The sequence below is a fragment of the Chiloscyllium plagiosum genome, chromosome 10 (assembly GCF_004010195.1).
Source record: "Chiloscyllium plagiosum isolate BGI_BamShark_2017 chromosome 10, ASM401019v2, whole genome shotgun sequence".
In the NCBI taxonomy this organism is placed as follows: Eukaryota; Metazoa; Chordata; class Chondrichthyes; order Orectolobiformes; family Hemiscylliidae; genus Chiloscyllium; species Chiloscyllium plagiosum.
The window spans coordinates 86,447,938-86,463,491 of NC_057719.1; the positions used below are offsets into that span (position 1 = coordinate 86,447,938).

General features: G+C 40.9%; 1 protein-coding gene across 2 annotated transcripts in view; it reads left to right on the plus strand.

Annotated features, from left to right (window-relative positions):
* Positions 1 to 15,554, plus strand: part of vps39 (VPS39 subunit of HOPS complex) — a 114,178-nt gene that overhangs the window by 35,348 nt on the left and 63,276 nt on the right. For both annotated transcript variants that reach the window (XM_043698294.1, XM_043698295.1), the window contains exons 8-10: positions 7,519 to 7,702; positions 12,337 to 12,457; positions 14,231 to 14,351. In XM_043698294.1, the coding sequence (XP_043554229.1) occupies positions 7,519 to 7,702; positions 12,337 to 12,457; positions 14,231 to 14,351 (426 nt within the window). The remainder of the gene's footprint in view (positions 1 to 7,518; positions 7,703 to 12,336; positions 12,458 to 14,230; positions 14,352 to 15,554) is intronic.

Consider the following 15,554-nt stretch of genomic DNA (forward strand, 5'->3'; position numbering starts at 1 on the left):
TGTTATTAAGTCACCTCTCAACCTTCTTCTCTCTAACAAAAATGGCCTCAAGTCCCTTTCCTCAAAAGACCTTCCCTCCATACCAGGCAAAATACTGGTAAATCTCTTCTGCATCTTTTCCAATGATTCCACATCCTTCCTGTAATGCAGTGACCAGAACTGTATGCAATACTCCAAGTGCAGCCGCACTAGTGTTTTGTATAGCTATGACATGACCTGATGGCTCCGAAACTCAATCCCTCTACCAGTAAAAGCTACCACACCACACACTTTCATAACACTTTGGCGGTAACTTTCAGAGATCTATGAACATAGATCATAGACACTGAGATAACTGCTCATCCACACTATCAAGAATCTTAATTAACCCAGTACTGTTTATTCCTTCCAAAGTGAATCACCTCACACTTTTCCAACTTAAACTCCATTTGCCACCTGTCAGCCCAGCTCTGCAGCTTATCTATGTCCCTTTGTAACCTGAAACAGCCTTCCGCACTGTCCACAACTCTGTCGACCTTAGTGTTATCCGCAAATTTTCTAATCCATCCTTCTATACCCTCATCTAGATCATTTATATAAATGACATGGCAGTAACCCCAAAACAGATCCTTGCGGTACACCACTGGTAACTGAACTCTAGGATGAACATTTCCCATCAGCCACCACCCCGTGTCTTCTTTCAGCTAGCCAATTTCTGATCCAAACCGCTAAATCACCCTCAATCCCATGCCTCCATGTTTGTGGAGTAGCCTACCGTGGGGAACCTTATCAAACGCCTTACTGAAATCCATACACACCACATTAATGGCTTTATCCTCATCCACCTGTTTGGTCACCACCTCAATGAACTCAATACAGTTTGTGAGGCTCGACCTACCCTTTACAAAACCATGTTGACTACCCCTAATCATATGTCAGTATTCTTCAGTTGTCCTGCCCTTTAATATTTTTTGCCCAGCCTGCATGGAACAACTTCTTCCTCAGGCCTGTATTATCTTTGCCCAGCACTAAAATTCTCTTATGCAATTCAGTCTTCACTCTCTTAATCGGAATTTGAAACTCTAGCATGTTGTTGTCACTCCTTCCAAGAGAATCCTGAACTACAAGACATTTTATCAATCCTTCCTTGTTACATAATACCAAATCTAAAGTAGCCAGTTCTCTGGTTGGCTTCATGACATGTTGCTCTCGGAGACAATCTCTCATACACTCTATGAACCTTTTCTTTGAGGCTCCCCTTCCCAAGTTGATTAATCCAATCAATATGCACATTCAAATCACCCATATACCATTGTGCCCTTCTCACAAGCCGTCATTATTTCCTGGTTTATTCTCTGCCTTATGTTCACCCAGATGAATTCAGCATTTTGGTTCCTCGTGGCAGTATCATTTCTTAAAAGCCTCGATGTTATCCTTAACTAATAAAGCAACTTCACCTCCTGCTCCTTCTGGTCTATCCTTTTGGAATATTGAGTATCCTTGGACATTTTAACTCCCAGTCTGGTTCATCTTGTATCCCTGTTTCAGTAATCCGCACCTTGATTGTTTAAATCTCTCATCTGTTAGAATGACCATGATAGTTTCACTTCTTTCATATATAAATCAGAAAACTTTTTTTTAAAAGTTATCTTCTCAGGTTAACTTAACAATTGGTGTCAGCCAAATAAGATGTTGAAGGTGTTAGCCCCCTGTGTTCTGTCGTCTGTGCCATACGGTTTAGACTGATTCTAATCTTAAAAAATGAGTTTTCTGCCCCACCAAAATGGACCCCTTGGTTCTTGCAGCAGACACGGAGGAGTTCATTAGACGAATGAGACTTCGGGAATTATTTCAGGTGCCAGCAGTGGTCCCAACAAGCCCACTGACGAACCGGAACAGTCATCACAGGGATCTGTAGACAAGTGACCAAAGAAGGAGTCAACTTGGACCCCACCAGAGGGCCGCTGCCCTGGGCTTGATCTGTATGCTTAAACCATTAGGAAATATATAAATGCCAGGTTCATCAGCCATACCCACAAGGTAGTGGAAAACACCACCCGTTCATAACGCAACATCATCCATGGTGTCAAAACTAATCACAACATTGTCATCAAACCAGCAGATAAAGGAGGACCCATTGTCCTTCAGAATAGAACAGATTACTGCAAGGAAGTGTACCGAAAACTGAACAACCAGGAACACTACAGGCAACCACTGGCTGATCCGACCAAAGAACACACCCATGAACTAAACATGTTGATCAGGCCTTTGGATCCAGTCCTTCAGAGTTCCCTATGTGCCCTCATCCCACATACTTCTCGTGTAGGTGACTTCTGCTGCCTTCCAAAGATGCACAAAGCCAATACACCAGGACGTCCCATCATATCAGGCAATGGGACACTGTGAGAATCTCTCTGGCTATGTCAAAGGCATCTTGAAACCCATTGTACAGGGGATCCCCAGCTTCTGTTGCGACACCAAGGATTTCTTACAGAAACTCAGCACCCCCGGACCAATCAAACCGAGAACGTTCCTCGTCACAACGGATGTCTCAGCACTCTACACCAGCATCCCCCACAATGACTGCATCGCAGCAACAGCTTCAGTACTCAACACCAACAACTGTCAATCTCCGAACACTGTCCTACAATTCATCCGCTTTATCCTCGATCACAACGTCTTCACCTCTGACAATCAGTTTTTTATCCAGACACATGGAACAGCCATGGGGAGTAAATTTGCACCCCAATATGCAACATCCTCCATGCACAGGTTCGAACAAGACTTCTTCTCTATGCAGGACCTCCAACCAACATTAAGCACTAGGTGCATTGATAACATTTTCTTCCTTTGGAGCCATGGCGAGGAGTCACTGATAAAACGACACCGTGATATCAACAAGTTTAATCCCACCATCAAACTCACCATGGACTACTCTCTACTATCTGTCTCATTCTTGGACACATGTATCTTCATCAAGGATGGACACCTCAGCACCACACTCTACCACAAACCCACAGACAACCTCACAATGATACACTTCTCCAGCTTCCACCCAAAACATCCCCTATGGACAAGCCCTACGCATACATCAGATCTGTTCAGATGAGGAGGAACGTGACTGGCACCTGGAAGTACTCAGGGATGCCCTCCTAAGAACTGGGTACGATGCTCAACTCATTGACCACCAGTTCCAACGTGCCACAGCTAGGAACTGCAATGACCTCCTCAGGAGACAGACATGTGCTGCAACCGACAGGGTACACTTTGTTGTCCAGTACTTCCCAGGAGCTGAAAAACTACGCCATATTCTTCAAGACCTGCAACACATTATCATTGAGGATGAGCACCTCGCCAAGACCTTCCCCATACCTCCACTGCTCGCCTTTAAACAACTACCAAATCTCAAACAGAATATTGTTCGTAGCAAACTGCCTGGCTTTCAGAACAACTCCATACGACCCTGTCATGGTAGACATTGCAAGACATGTTAGAGTGTGGACATGGATGCCACCATTACGTGTGGGGACACCTCCCACCATGTATGCGGCAGGTACTCAGCCAACATTGTCTATCTCATATGCTGCAGGCAAGGATGCCCTGATAATGGTTCATTGGTGAGACCGAGCAAAGGCGATGGCAACGGATGAATGGGCGCTGCACAACAGTCACCAGGCAGGAGTGTTCCCTCCCATTTGGGGAACACTTCAGCAGTCCAGGATGTTCGACCTCGGACCTTCGGGTGACCATCCTCCAAGGAGGAATTCGGTACAGGCAGCAGCGAAAAGTGGCCGAGCAGAGGCTGATAGATACGTTCGGTACCCACAGGGAGGGCCTCAACCAGGACCTTGGTTTCATGTCACACTACAGGTGGCCACCATTGCACTACATGCACATGCACACTTATTCCTGCAGAGACACAGATACACCTATATGCAGACTCTCGCACAGACAGTCACAACATGCTCCTACAGACACACACACTCCCACACACTCACGTGCACCCTCTCACATACATAGACCCCTTTACACTCTCACTCTCACATTCTGTCTCTCAGAACTCTCAACCGCCCCACCCCAGATACACGCACACATAAACCCATGTACGTGGGCGCACACACATGTACGTTTGTGGGGTGAATTTGTACTTGCAGAGTTGCAGTTTTTGAGCAAAATACAACGTATGAATCCATGTAAAACTATGTTAACTCATTTTTTCGATTAGAATCTGTCTAAACATTATGGCACAGACAGGGAACACAGGAGGCTAATGCCTTCAGCATTTTATCTGGCTACACGAATTGTTAAGTTAGCCTGAGAATGTAACTTTTAAAAAAGTTTTTGTGATTTACGTATGAAAGAAGTGAAACTATCATGGTCATTCTAACAGATGAGAGACTTAACAAACAATCAAGATATTTCTGAATGTGTAATTTCAGTTACATCACACTGTAATCTTTTGCTGTAAATTCTGTGTCTTACGATCTTATTCTCCCCAACGATCTGATGAAGGAGTAGTGCTCCAAAAGCTAGTGCTTCCAATTAAACCTGTTGGACTATAACCTGGTGTTGTGATTTTTAACTTTGTAGATCCCAGTCCAACACCGGCATCTCCAAATCGAGGGTTGTTATGACTGTGAAACAAAATGTGATTGAGACTTGGAATGGTAGTATAATCTGGCTGGCTTTGCATTGTTTATCCTAAACATTTATGATATTCTTCAGTCATCTCCAATTCAGTAAAGTTATCTGCTTCACTAGATTGTTAACCAGTCTGTTGCTTCTGGTTACTATAAAAGTGTAGCTTCTTGTAGTGTTTCACTCTAGGGCAGGAGGCCTGAGTTCAAATCCCACCACCTCTTCCAGAGGTGTGTAAGAACGTCTCTGAACAGGTTGATTTAAAAGTATCTATCTATAACTGTAGCTAATAGATTGTGTGCCAGGATATTCTCCACTCTAGGAAACCATTTTGCCTTGTTCATTGACAAGTTTTGGCTGAGTACAAAGCATTAATTAAAAAACTTGTACTTGCCCACCAGATGGACAAAGCCGTCTAAATGCAGCCAACTGTATTAAATGCAAAAACATTGCTGTGACTTAGAATGATTTGTGGATGGAGCACTTTTCACATGTTCTCTATAGGCCATTTGGTACTGAGATGAGAAGAAACATTCTCTCTCACACAATGACGAGCCTGTGGAATTCTCTACCATAGGAAGTGGTTGAGGCCAAACATTTAATGTTTTCCAGGAAGAGTTAAGAATAGTTCTTAGGGCTAAGGGGATCGAAGCATAAGTGCAGAAAGTGGGGGCAGGCTACTGACTTGGATGATTGGCCATGATCGTATTGAATGGCAGAGTAGGCTTCAATGGCTGAATGGCTTTCTCCTGGTCCTTTTGCTATATTTCTTCCCCATCCCATAGTTGTATTAATACTCAGAATATGTTTCAACAATTCCCAAAATGCATCAACACCGCAACATAATTGTTGATCTTCAATTTTAAACTAGTCCAAAACGGAGGTAGTTATGCAGCCATTCACAACAGAGAGTCAGCAGTAAAAGCATCTTTCAAAGTAAAACTCCTCCCAGAGTCTATGGGTTTCATCATTTATGTAAATGATTTGAATGTGATCATAGGAGGTATGGTTAATATGTTTGCAGATGGCACTAAAATTGAATATATAGTGGACAGCGAAGAAGGTTATCTTCCGAGTACAACGGGACGTGGATCAGTTGGGCCAATGGGCTGAGGAGTGGCAGATGGAGTTTAATTTAGATAAATGTGAGCTACTGAATTTTGGAAAGACAAATCACGGCAGGACTTGTACACTTAATGAAAAAGTCCTGTGGAGTGTTGCTGAACCAGGAGACCTTGGAGTGCAGGTTCGTAGTTCCTTGAAAGTGGAGTCGCAGATAGATAGGGTAGTGAAGAAGGTGTTTGGTATGCTTTCCTTTGTTGTTCAGTGAATTGAGTACAGGGATGTGGAGGCTGTACAGGACATTGGTTAGGCCACTTTTGAAATGCTATGTACAATTCTAGTCTTCCTGCTATAGGAAGGATGTTGTGAAACTTGAAAGGGTTCAGAAAAGAACTACAAGGATGTTGCCAGGTTTGGAGAGTTTGAGATCTATGGAAAGGCTGAATGGCTAGGGCTATTTTTCCCTAGAGTGTCAGAGACTGAAGGATGAGCTTACAGAGAGTTGTAAAGTCATGAGGGGCATGAATAGGATAAATAGACAAGGTCTCTTCCTCAGGGGTGGGGGAGTCCAAAACTAGATGGTCTAGGTTTAAGGTAAGAGAGGAATGATTTAAAAGGAAACTAAGGGAAACTTTTTCATGTAGAGAGTGGTGCATTTATGGAATGAGCTGCCAGAGGAAGTGGTGGAGGCTGATATAATTACAACATTTAAAAGTTATCTGGGTGGGTATATGAATAGAAAGGATTTAGAAGGGCATGGGCCAAATGCTAGCAAATGGGACAAGGTAAGATTAGGATGTCTGGTCAGCATAGATGAGTTGGACCAAAGGGTCTGTTTCTGTACTACATATCTGATTCTGTGACACATTTGGCTATGACACAGATGTGGGCAGATCTTAACATCTCCTTGGAGCTGATAAAAGCATAGATTATTTTAAGTTTATTTAATTCTTCTGAGCGGAACGTATTCATACCAATAATTGTTTCAATCATGCTAATATCTTAAAATAATACTTCATCAGGATGAATATTCTTTAATAGTTCTTTCTGCACAAGTGTGGTCTAAAGAGTTCTCTGAAATTTCATTTACCATATAGTTGCTAAATACACAAGCTCACTGAAGGTTAAAATGTTAAACATAACGCAACCTTTAAAACATAAGGCTGCAGACTTATGGAAGGGTGAGAAGGAGGATGAGTCGCATTTGATTAAATGTAGGTGCAAAGTGGAGCATGTATACTTGGCTTGGGACAAAATTCTTCAAGCAACTTACTAGGTTATCAACCTGACAATCAGAGGTATTGCAACCAGAAGGTACTTAGATTTCTGTAAATTGTGGAATGAAGAAGTTGGAGTGCCTTCCCTCAAAAGGTGGAGAAACAGAATAGTTGGCTAGTTTAGCCACACAAAGAAATGTCTCCTGTTACTTGAGTATAGAACAGCAGATGTTCAATCGAGCCCCTGATCATCATTTCAAACTCGCTGACTGAGTTAGCGGGAGACAAGAACTTATATGATTTGTTACCTGGTAGATTGCTGAGAATTTCCATCTTTATTTTGGATATTTGAGAGTGATGGCCTTGCTGTCTTGTTAGGAATTGCTTGAACACAGTTAACTATTTCCTCAAAACAGTGCGAATCAGGAACAAAGTATCTGGAGGAATGTGATTGTGCAGCATGATTTGCTCATCTCCACAGTGGATTTACTATGGATTGGAAATGTATTAGTAAATTCAGTTGTGTTGTTAGTATGTCTAAAAGCTCTTTGTTTAAAGTTACCTTGATTAAATTATTTTGAATCAATTCAAACTATGAATAACCTGCCTCCCTTCTAAACAGTTGGATGGAAAAGGTTCAATAAAGGAGCTTTTCCCAACTGGGAAGCAACTGGAACCTCTTGTGACTCCTTTGGATGACCAAAAGGTGGCAGTTGGGCAAGATGATTTAACGGTGGTACTGAATAAGGATGGAGTCTGCACTCAGAAATGTGCCCTGAACTGGACAGATATTCCACTTGCCATGGGTATGGAAACTTTAAGTTGATTGTTCAAATATCTTGCGACTGTTCAAGAGATTTTTATTTTGTAGAATTGCTACAGGGTATGTAATTACCTTGGACTCTGAAGGATAATCAATGGATGCTAACTAATAATTAGGTAGTGACAGTCAGTGCTATTACAACAGGCTAGAGGAGTACTCCGTTTCACTCGTCTCACTACTCCACAGGTCACAACATAAAATAAAAATAATTTAGTTTTTACTAAGATAAGTTACAAGAAAATCAATTAAATAGTTCATGTGTTTTAAACAACAAGATCTATCAGATTTGTTTCTTAATAAATTCAATTATTGGTATGCTATCAAAACAAAATTTCACCAATTTTTGTGTCTTTATTGAATGATGTTCACAGGCAGAGATAGAGAAGTATAAATTCCTATCCTCAGTATCCCAAAAATGCACAAATCACATGCTTTCTTGCAATTGAGAACATAACTTTCACTGTAGAGATTGGTTTTCTTGAAGAAAAAGCATTTTGAACGGTAATTTATTCTTGAGAGTTCTCATGTGATCAAGTCACAAAATCACATTTGTCTGAGTTGCAGATGCAGCTGCTCAGGAAATGCAGTGTAAGATGTTATATCAATCACTCTTTAAAAAGAACACCAGTTTCACACTGAATTCAACAGGAGGGTTTTCTTTTTTGAAATAGGGGAGATCAGCTGGGCAGCTTTGCTTCACAAGCTTTTGTCTAACTCCAATGAAGGTAAAATATTGTGGGTCTGGAATTCTGAAATTAAAAATACAATTGCTGGAAAAGATCAGCAGGTCTGGCAGAGAGAAATAAAGTGAACTTTTAGAGTCCGATGACTCTTTGGAACTTTTGATGCAAGTCATTCACGCTGTTTCTCTTTCCCCAGATGCTGCCAGATCTGCTGATCTTCTGAAACACTTTGTGTTTTGCTTCCTATAGCTCAGCTTGTTTTTTTAACAAGCTTTCCTTCACTTGAATCATCTGAAACCAGAATCTCTTCAAGTCAGCCACTCCCATAAGGCATCTTCAGCAGAGCAAACCATTATCACCTGTCATCTGTTTTAGGTTAGGCTATTTTTTAATGTAGATTAAACTAGTTTTTAAAAAAAAGACTCGAGTGTCAATAATTTTTTTTTTAAAACAAGTAAGCCACTGTGGCTATTTCCATAAAACTTGAAATACTCCACTTTCAACAACTCTTCAAAACCAAAGTCCTCGTGACAATTTTAAATATAATGCATTTCTTGTGGCGAAAACTGTATACTTCTGTGTTACTACCTTTGGTGGATCTGCCCTGCAGATGGGACAGGTCATACTCAAGGATGGCAGTGTTGTCTGGGTCTTATTCATACTCGGTTATACCTTTCAGACAAGGTCGGGCTCATGCTTAACTCATTAGTGCGGGAGCTCTCCCAATTTTGGCACAAAATACATTACTCAAACTGTTGCTCTTCTTTCAAGATCAAGGATATAATTGACTGTTTAATGTATACCATCTCCCCTACTCCTCCTATTCAGCTTCCTCTCCATCATTTTTATTCTTAGATTTTTGCATCCACTGTATAAATAGACAATGGAGACTTTTGGTTAGGAGAGGAACAATTTATCAAGAAAAATACTGACAGTAGTACTGAAAGCACATTTTACCAAGACGGAATCGAGTGGACTATGTCATTGGACTACGATTCCAGAGGTTTATGTTTAGTGCTCTGGGGACATTGGTTCAAATCTCACCGTGGCAGTAGGTGAAATTAATTTTAATTTATTAAGTTAAAATTATAAGCTAGTTTCATTCACAGTGACCATGATACTATTCTCAGTTGCCATAAAAATCCATCTGGTTCACTCATGTCCTTGAGAGAAAGAAGTCAGCTGGCCTGATCTCCAAACCTGCAGCAACGTGACTCTTCAATCACCTCTAAAATGACTGACAAGCTATCCAAGTGTATCCAACCACTAGAGAGGATAAAAGGAATGAAACCAGTCAAACAACCCACAGTCAACCTAGGCGTCAGAAAGACAATGGCAAACTCACCACTCTTGATTTTGTGCAGTCCTTTTTCTAAACATCAGGAGATTTCTGCCAAAATTGGAAGAGCTCCCCCACAGATAAGGTAAGCATCAGCCTGACCTCATCTGCAGGTAACAATTTAGTGAGTATGTGCATGATCCCGACAACATTGCTGTTCTTGTTTATGACCTGTACCATCTGCATGACAGACCCACTAGAGGTGGTAGCACGGTGGTATGCAATCAGGAGGGAGTCACCTCTGTAGTTCTCAACATTTGACACTAGACCCGATGAAATCTCATTACGTCAGGCCATGGTTAAGGCAACCATCTATACAAAGCCACAGCTGATGAGCGGGTACTATTCTAAGTTGAATACCAATTGAAGAAACACTGATCGTAGCAAGGGCATAGAATGTACTCCGGTTGGGGAATTTCAGTTTCAAAGAGTGATTTGGAAGCACCATTACTCCCCAAGCTGACCGAGAGAAGGGTGGAGCTGCTGAAATGGGTCTGCAGTAGATGATGAGGGAACCCAACAAGAGGACAAAGCCAACTTTGATGTTGCTTTTCCCAGCTACTTGTCTCAGATGCATTGATGGGTGACAGTATTGGTGGAAATGACCACTGCACAGTCTGAGAATGAGAATATCCGCCATTGTGTTGTGTGGCACAACCAAGGGCTAACTGGTCTAGCTTTCAAAACTAAACATCCTTTACTGAGGGTGATTTTGAGCAGTAAAGTTGTATTCAGCATAGAGTCATAGAGATGTACAGCTTGGAAACAGACCCTTCGGTCTAACCCGTCCATGCCCACCAGATATCCCAATCTAGTCCCACCTGCCAGCACCCGGCCCATATCCCTCCAAACCCTTCCGATTCATATACCCATCCAAATGCCTCTTAAATGTTGCAATTGTACCAGCCTCCACCACATCCTCTGGCAGCTCATTCCATACACGTACCACCTTCTGCGTGAAAAAGTTGCCCCTTAGATCTCTTTTATATCTTTTCCCCCCTCACCCTAAACCTATGCCCTCTAGTTCTGGACTCCCCGACCCTAGGGAAAAGACTTTGTCTATTTATCCTATCCATGCCCCTCATAATTTTGTAAACCTCTATAAGGTTACCCCTCAGCCTCCGACGCTCCAGGGAAAACAGCCCTAGCCTGTTCAGCCTCTCCCTGTAGCTCAAATCCTCCAACCCTGGCAACATTCTTGTAAATCTTTTCTGAACCCTTTCACGTTTCACAACATCTTTCCGATAGGAAGGAGACCAGAATTGCACGCAATATTCCAACAGAGGCCTAACTAATGTCCTGTACAGCCGCAATATGACCTCCCAACTCCTATACTCAATACATATGCCCTAACTACCATTATCATAAAACTAATGAATCCATAACATAAGATTGTTTGAATGTCAAATAGTGGTAGCAGCATGCGATAGACAAAGTTAAGTGATCGGACAACCAGTGAATTAGATCTAAACTCCACGGTTCTGTTGCTTCAATTGTGAGCAATTTGTTTTCTATTTATTCATTTGTGGGATGAGGGTCTTGCTGGCTGGCCAGCATTTATTGCCCATCCCTAGTTGACCTTGAAAAGGTGGTGGTGAGCTGCCTCTTGAACTGCTGCAGTCCACCTGCTATGCGTTAACCCACAATGCCTTTACGGAGAGAATTCCAGGATTTTGACCCAGTGGGTGTGAAGAAACTGTGATATATCTCCAAGGCAGGATCGTGAGTGGCTTGAGGGAAGGTTGAAAGTGGTGGTGTTCCTATATATCTGCTGCCCTTGTCTTTCCATATGAAAGTGGTTGTGGGTTTGGAATGGGCTATTGATACCAGATGATTTGCCTGGTTTCATTTCTTTAAGACTTTGTAGCAATTTGTATAGTTGAATAGCTTGCTAGGCTATTTCAGAGGGCTAAATTGAGAGTTCAATGACTTTGCTATGGGTCTGGAGTCACATGAAGGCCAGACCAGGTGAGGATGGCAGATTTCCTTTGCTGGAGGGCATTGAACCAGGTGGGTTTTTTCAATAATCAGCGAAGATTTCATGGTTATCATAGATTCTTAATTCCAGATTTTTTAAAAAATCATAATTTAATAATTTAACAATATAATTAATAGAGGTAGATGCTCCCCAAATATACCCATCTTCAATGATGAGAGAGTCCTATAAATTGCTGCAAATGTAAGTTTCAATTGCAACCATCTTCAGCTAGAAATACCAAGTGAAAGATCCAGCTCTACTTCCTCATGAGGTCTCCAACTTATAAATGCCGCACTTCAGTCTATTTGATTCATTCAATGTGATATCAAGAAATAGCTGAATTATGGAATCACAGAATTGTTAAGAGTACATCGTGGTTTTATTCCCTCTCAATCTCCCATACTATTACCATTGAGAATAATTGTAGCTTAGATTAATTAAATCAGCATAGCCAAGGAATTGATTTTGAACCAACTGCCACGCTGTTTTAAAAGTACTTATTAGTAGCAACCTTGAAGAGAAAAACACTAAGCAGACTTTCCCACTAAAGCCAATACAACTGCTCAAAGAAAGTTGTTTCTAAGCAATTGCATTCATTTCATGATTGTCTCCAATAGAACATCAGTCGCCTTATATCATAGCAGTGCTGCCACGATATGTGGAGATCCGTACCTTTGAACCACGCCTGCTGGTACAGAGTGTAGAGCTGCAGAGGCCACGTTTTATCACGTCGGGAGGGTAAGTAAATGCATGTGACCATTTTGTTGCCTTAGCAAAACAAACATTGCACACGAAAGGTTTTCAGGAAGTTGAAACAGGAACAGAAATTGCTGGAAGAAAGGGTCACTGAAGAGGAGTAACTGGACACGAAACATTAATTCTGATTTCTCTCTAAAGATGTTGACAGAGTGGCTGAGTTTTTCTGGCAATTTTCTGATTTTGTTTCTGATTTCCACCATCCGCAGTTCTTTGGGTGTTTTTTTGTTTCAGGAAGTTGATCCTTCCAGGCAGGCTGTTTTTGGTCAACTGAGAGCAAAATCATTATGAAGCTGGAAACTGTAAGTGTCACATGGAATGGGGGATTTGAATTCATTCCCACAAATTACTAAAGTGAGTACATATGAACACACCAATTAGAAACAGAACAAGTCCATTCAGCTCCTTAAGCCTGCTGTGCCATTCAGTAAAACGGTTTGATTTGTTTCTGTATTAAATTCCGAATTCCCATCTAACCATATTGATGTTCAGTTCCCTTACCTTAGACAAAGTACTTCCACCTTTTAAAAATATTTATTGATTTCCACCTCCATCCAACCTCCACTGCCTTAAGACCTGAGAGCTCCAAAACATCTCAACCTTTGGAAAAAGAAATTTCTGCTTGACTCCAAGCCAAAAGGATGTTCTCTAATTTTTAATCTCTACCCCCTAATTCTGGACTCATCCACAAAAGAAATCATCCTTTCCATGTGCACCTTGTCAAGCCTGTTCAGAATTTTATATAATATATGTATTATCTATAAACTTAAAACATTAATTTATAGTACTGTTCTGTTGTGCACTGCATAGTTTTGTTGTACATGATTAATTTAGTTAATGTACAGTACCTTTTATTCTTTTAACAGCCTGCAGTATTTAATATGGCAGAGGACCTCCGTGTCCGCCAGACTGCAATGCTTATGTTTGTGCTCAGTGTTACTGTTATCTGAAGAATGCATGTTATTCAGCTGAAATAGTGAGATACACATGCCACTCTATATAGCCTCAATATTGTTCTTATAGTGTGGAACCAATAATTTACACAGCACAATATAAATTATTCTGATAACATAAGGGCTACTTATTATCCCTTGGCTGTATGTTCCAGAAGCTTGTTTGTACTACTGTATTTTAAACCCACTGTATCATCTCACATTCATATGAATCAGTAATTAAGTATATCTTTTATTTCCACATTGATGTCATCCTTCTGTATCGCAACATGGGCAGTCCTAGAGTCTTATTTTGCTTCAGCCATCTTCATTTTCCACTCGGCCATAAGATCAGCATTGTTTTAGCAATCAAAGAGAAACACTGGCCTGAATGTTTGTTTATTTCTACCACTACTGACACAATTATGATGGTGTACGTTTTTGCTTTAAAGAATGGTGTAACTTGTCAAAGTAATGAGCACCAGAAGCATGCAAATACCTAGCTGATTCCACCTGATCTGCTCTTCCCTTTCTAAGAAGTTGCTCAACACCTCTCAAAAATATATATTTTGTAAGCAGCCTGTTGAGAGATGTTATGACACATCTCTGCAGCATGTGGGACTTGAACTTAGGCTTCTTCACTCAAAGGCAGGGACGCTACCATTGCGCTCCAAGAGCCCTCCTCTTACAGAAATAATTTAATGATCAAATAGTGGTCACCTGGAGTCATTTGTGATAAACCAGTTAGCTGGAGAGGTGTAATGAATGATCCAGTCTTGATCTCTTTGCCCTTTTTTCTCTCCTTCTGGTCTCCACTTCCCAGGCCTAATATTGTTTATGTGGCTAGCAATCACTTTGTATGGCGACTGGTACCAGTTTCAATTGCAACTCAGATCCGACAGCTTCTCCAGGACAAGCAATTTGAATTGGCCTTGCAGCTTGCTGTAAGTATTTACAACATTTACTTTCACAATTGCATATCTTCTGAAATTACCCCAAAAGCTCCATGTATAATCATGCTCTATGTCTCTTCCTGCATTTGGTAGATGAAATGATCTCAACCTCTGGCTGCAGTTTTGCAGTATCATGTCAAATAATTTTAATAGGATCATTGGTTAAAAAATATGTTCTATATCATGTTGAGAGATGTGAAATAGAGATACTAGACTATTCCACATAACTTTTACTGGATGTATTTTATTGTCTCTGGTTGTAATTAATTTTATTTTTTAATTCTTTAGTAAGGCATATTCCAGAAAGATATGGACAATGAACAGATAAGACAGATCAATACATTCAATTCAGTGCAGTGGCATGTGTAGGTAATGCAGCTTGGAGAAAAGAGGGTGAACAGATTTTTCTGATTCGAATAACGACACCAGTCTGTGGATGCAGATAGAGTTATAGCGTCAGTCTCCATGCTGTATAACTCTTCGGTCCACACCAACCATTGTCTTAGACTATGTCTATATCTGTCTATATATCTCCAAATCTTTCCTATTAATGTACTTATCCAAATGTCTTTTAAACATTGTAAGTGTACCTGCATCCACCACTTACTCTGGCAGTTCATTCCAAACACTAATGACTCTGTGTGAACATGTTGCCAGTCATGTTCTTTTTAAATCTTTCTCCTCTCTCCTTTAAAAATATGCTCCCTGGTTTTGAACTCCCTCACCCTAGGGAAAAGACCTTTGTCATGATTTGATAAACCTCAACGAGGTCACCCCTCAACCTCCTACGCTGTTGTGAAAAGTCCCAGTAGTTCTAGTCTACTTTTATATCTCAACTCCTCAGATCTCTGAGAACTTGAAATAAGACAAAAACTTTTTTAACATTCTCACTGTTGAATAGAAGTATTAGATATATGTTGCCAAATCAAAACCCCAAGTTAAATATGACCCGTCGGCAAGGCTTCCTGCTACTTCCAGTCCGTGTAATCAAACCCTTTCCTTTCCAGTTCAGATTTCATGGATTCCCTTTTTCCTTGTAATTCAATGCTTTCTTTTTCTCTTACTTTGAAACGTTTTGGCTTTTCTCCTATTACTTTTCATGCCTTCTGATTTTCCTCCATGAAATTTAAATTCTAGCTGTTTAATTCTCTTCCACTTTCCATTTTGAGCTGCTTCATTTATAACTGAATCCTA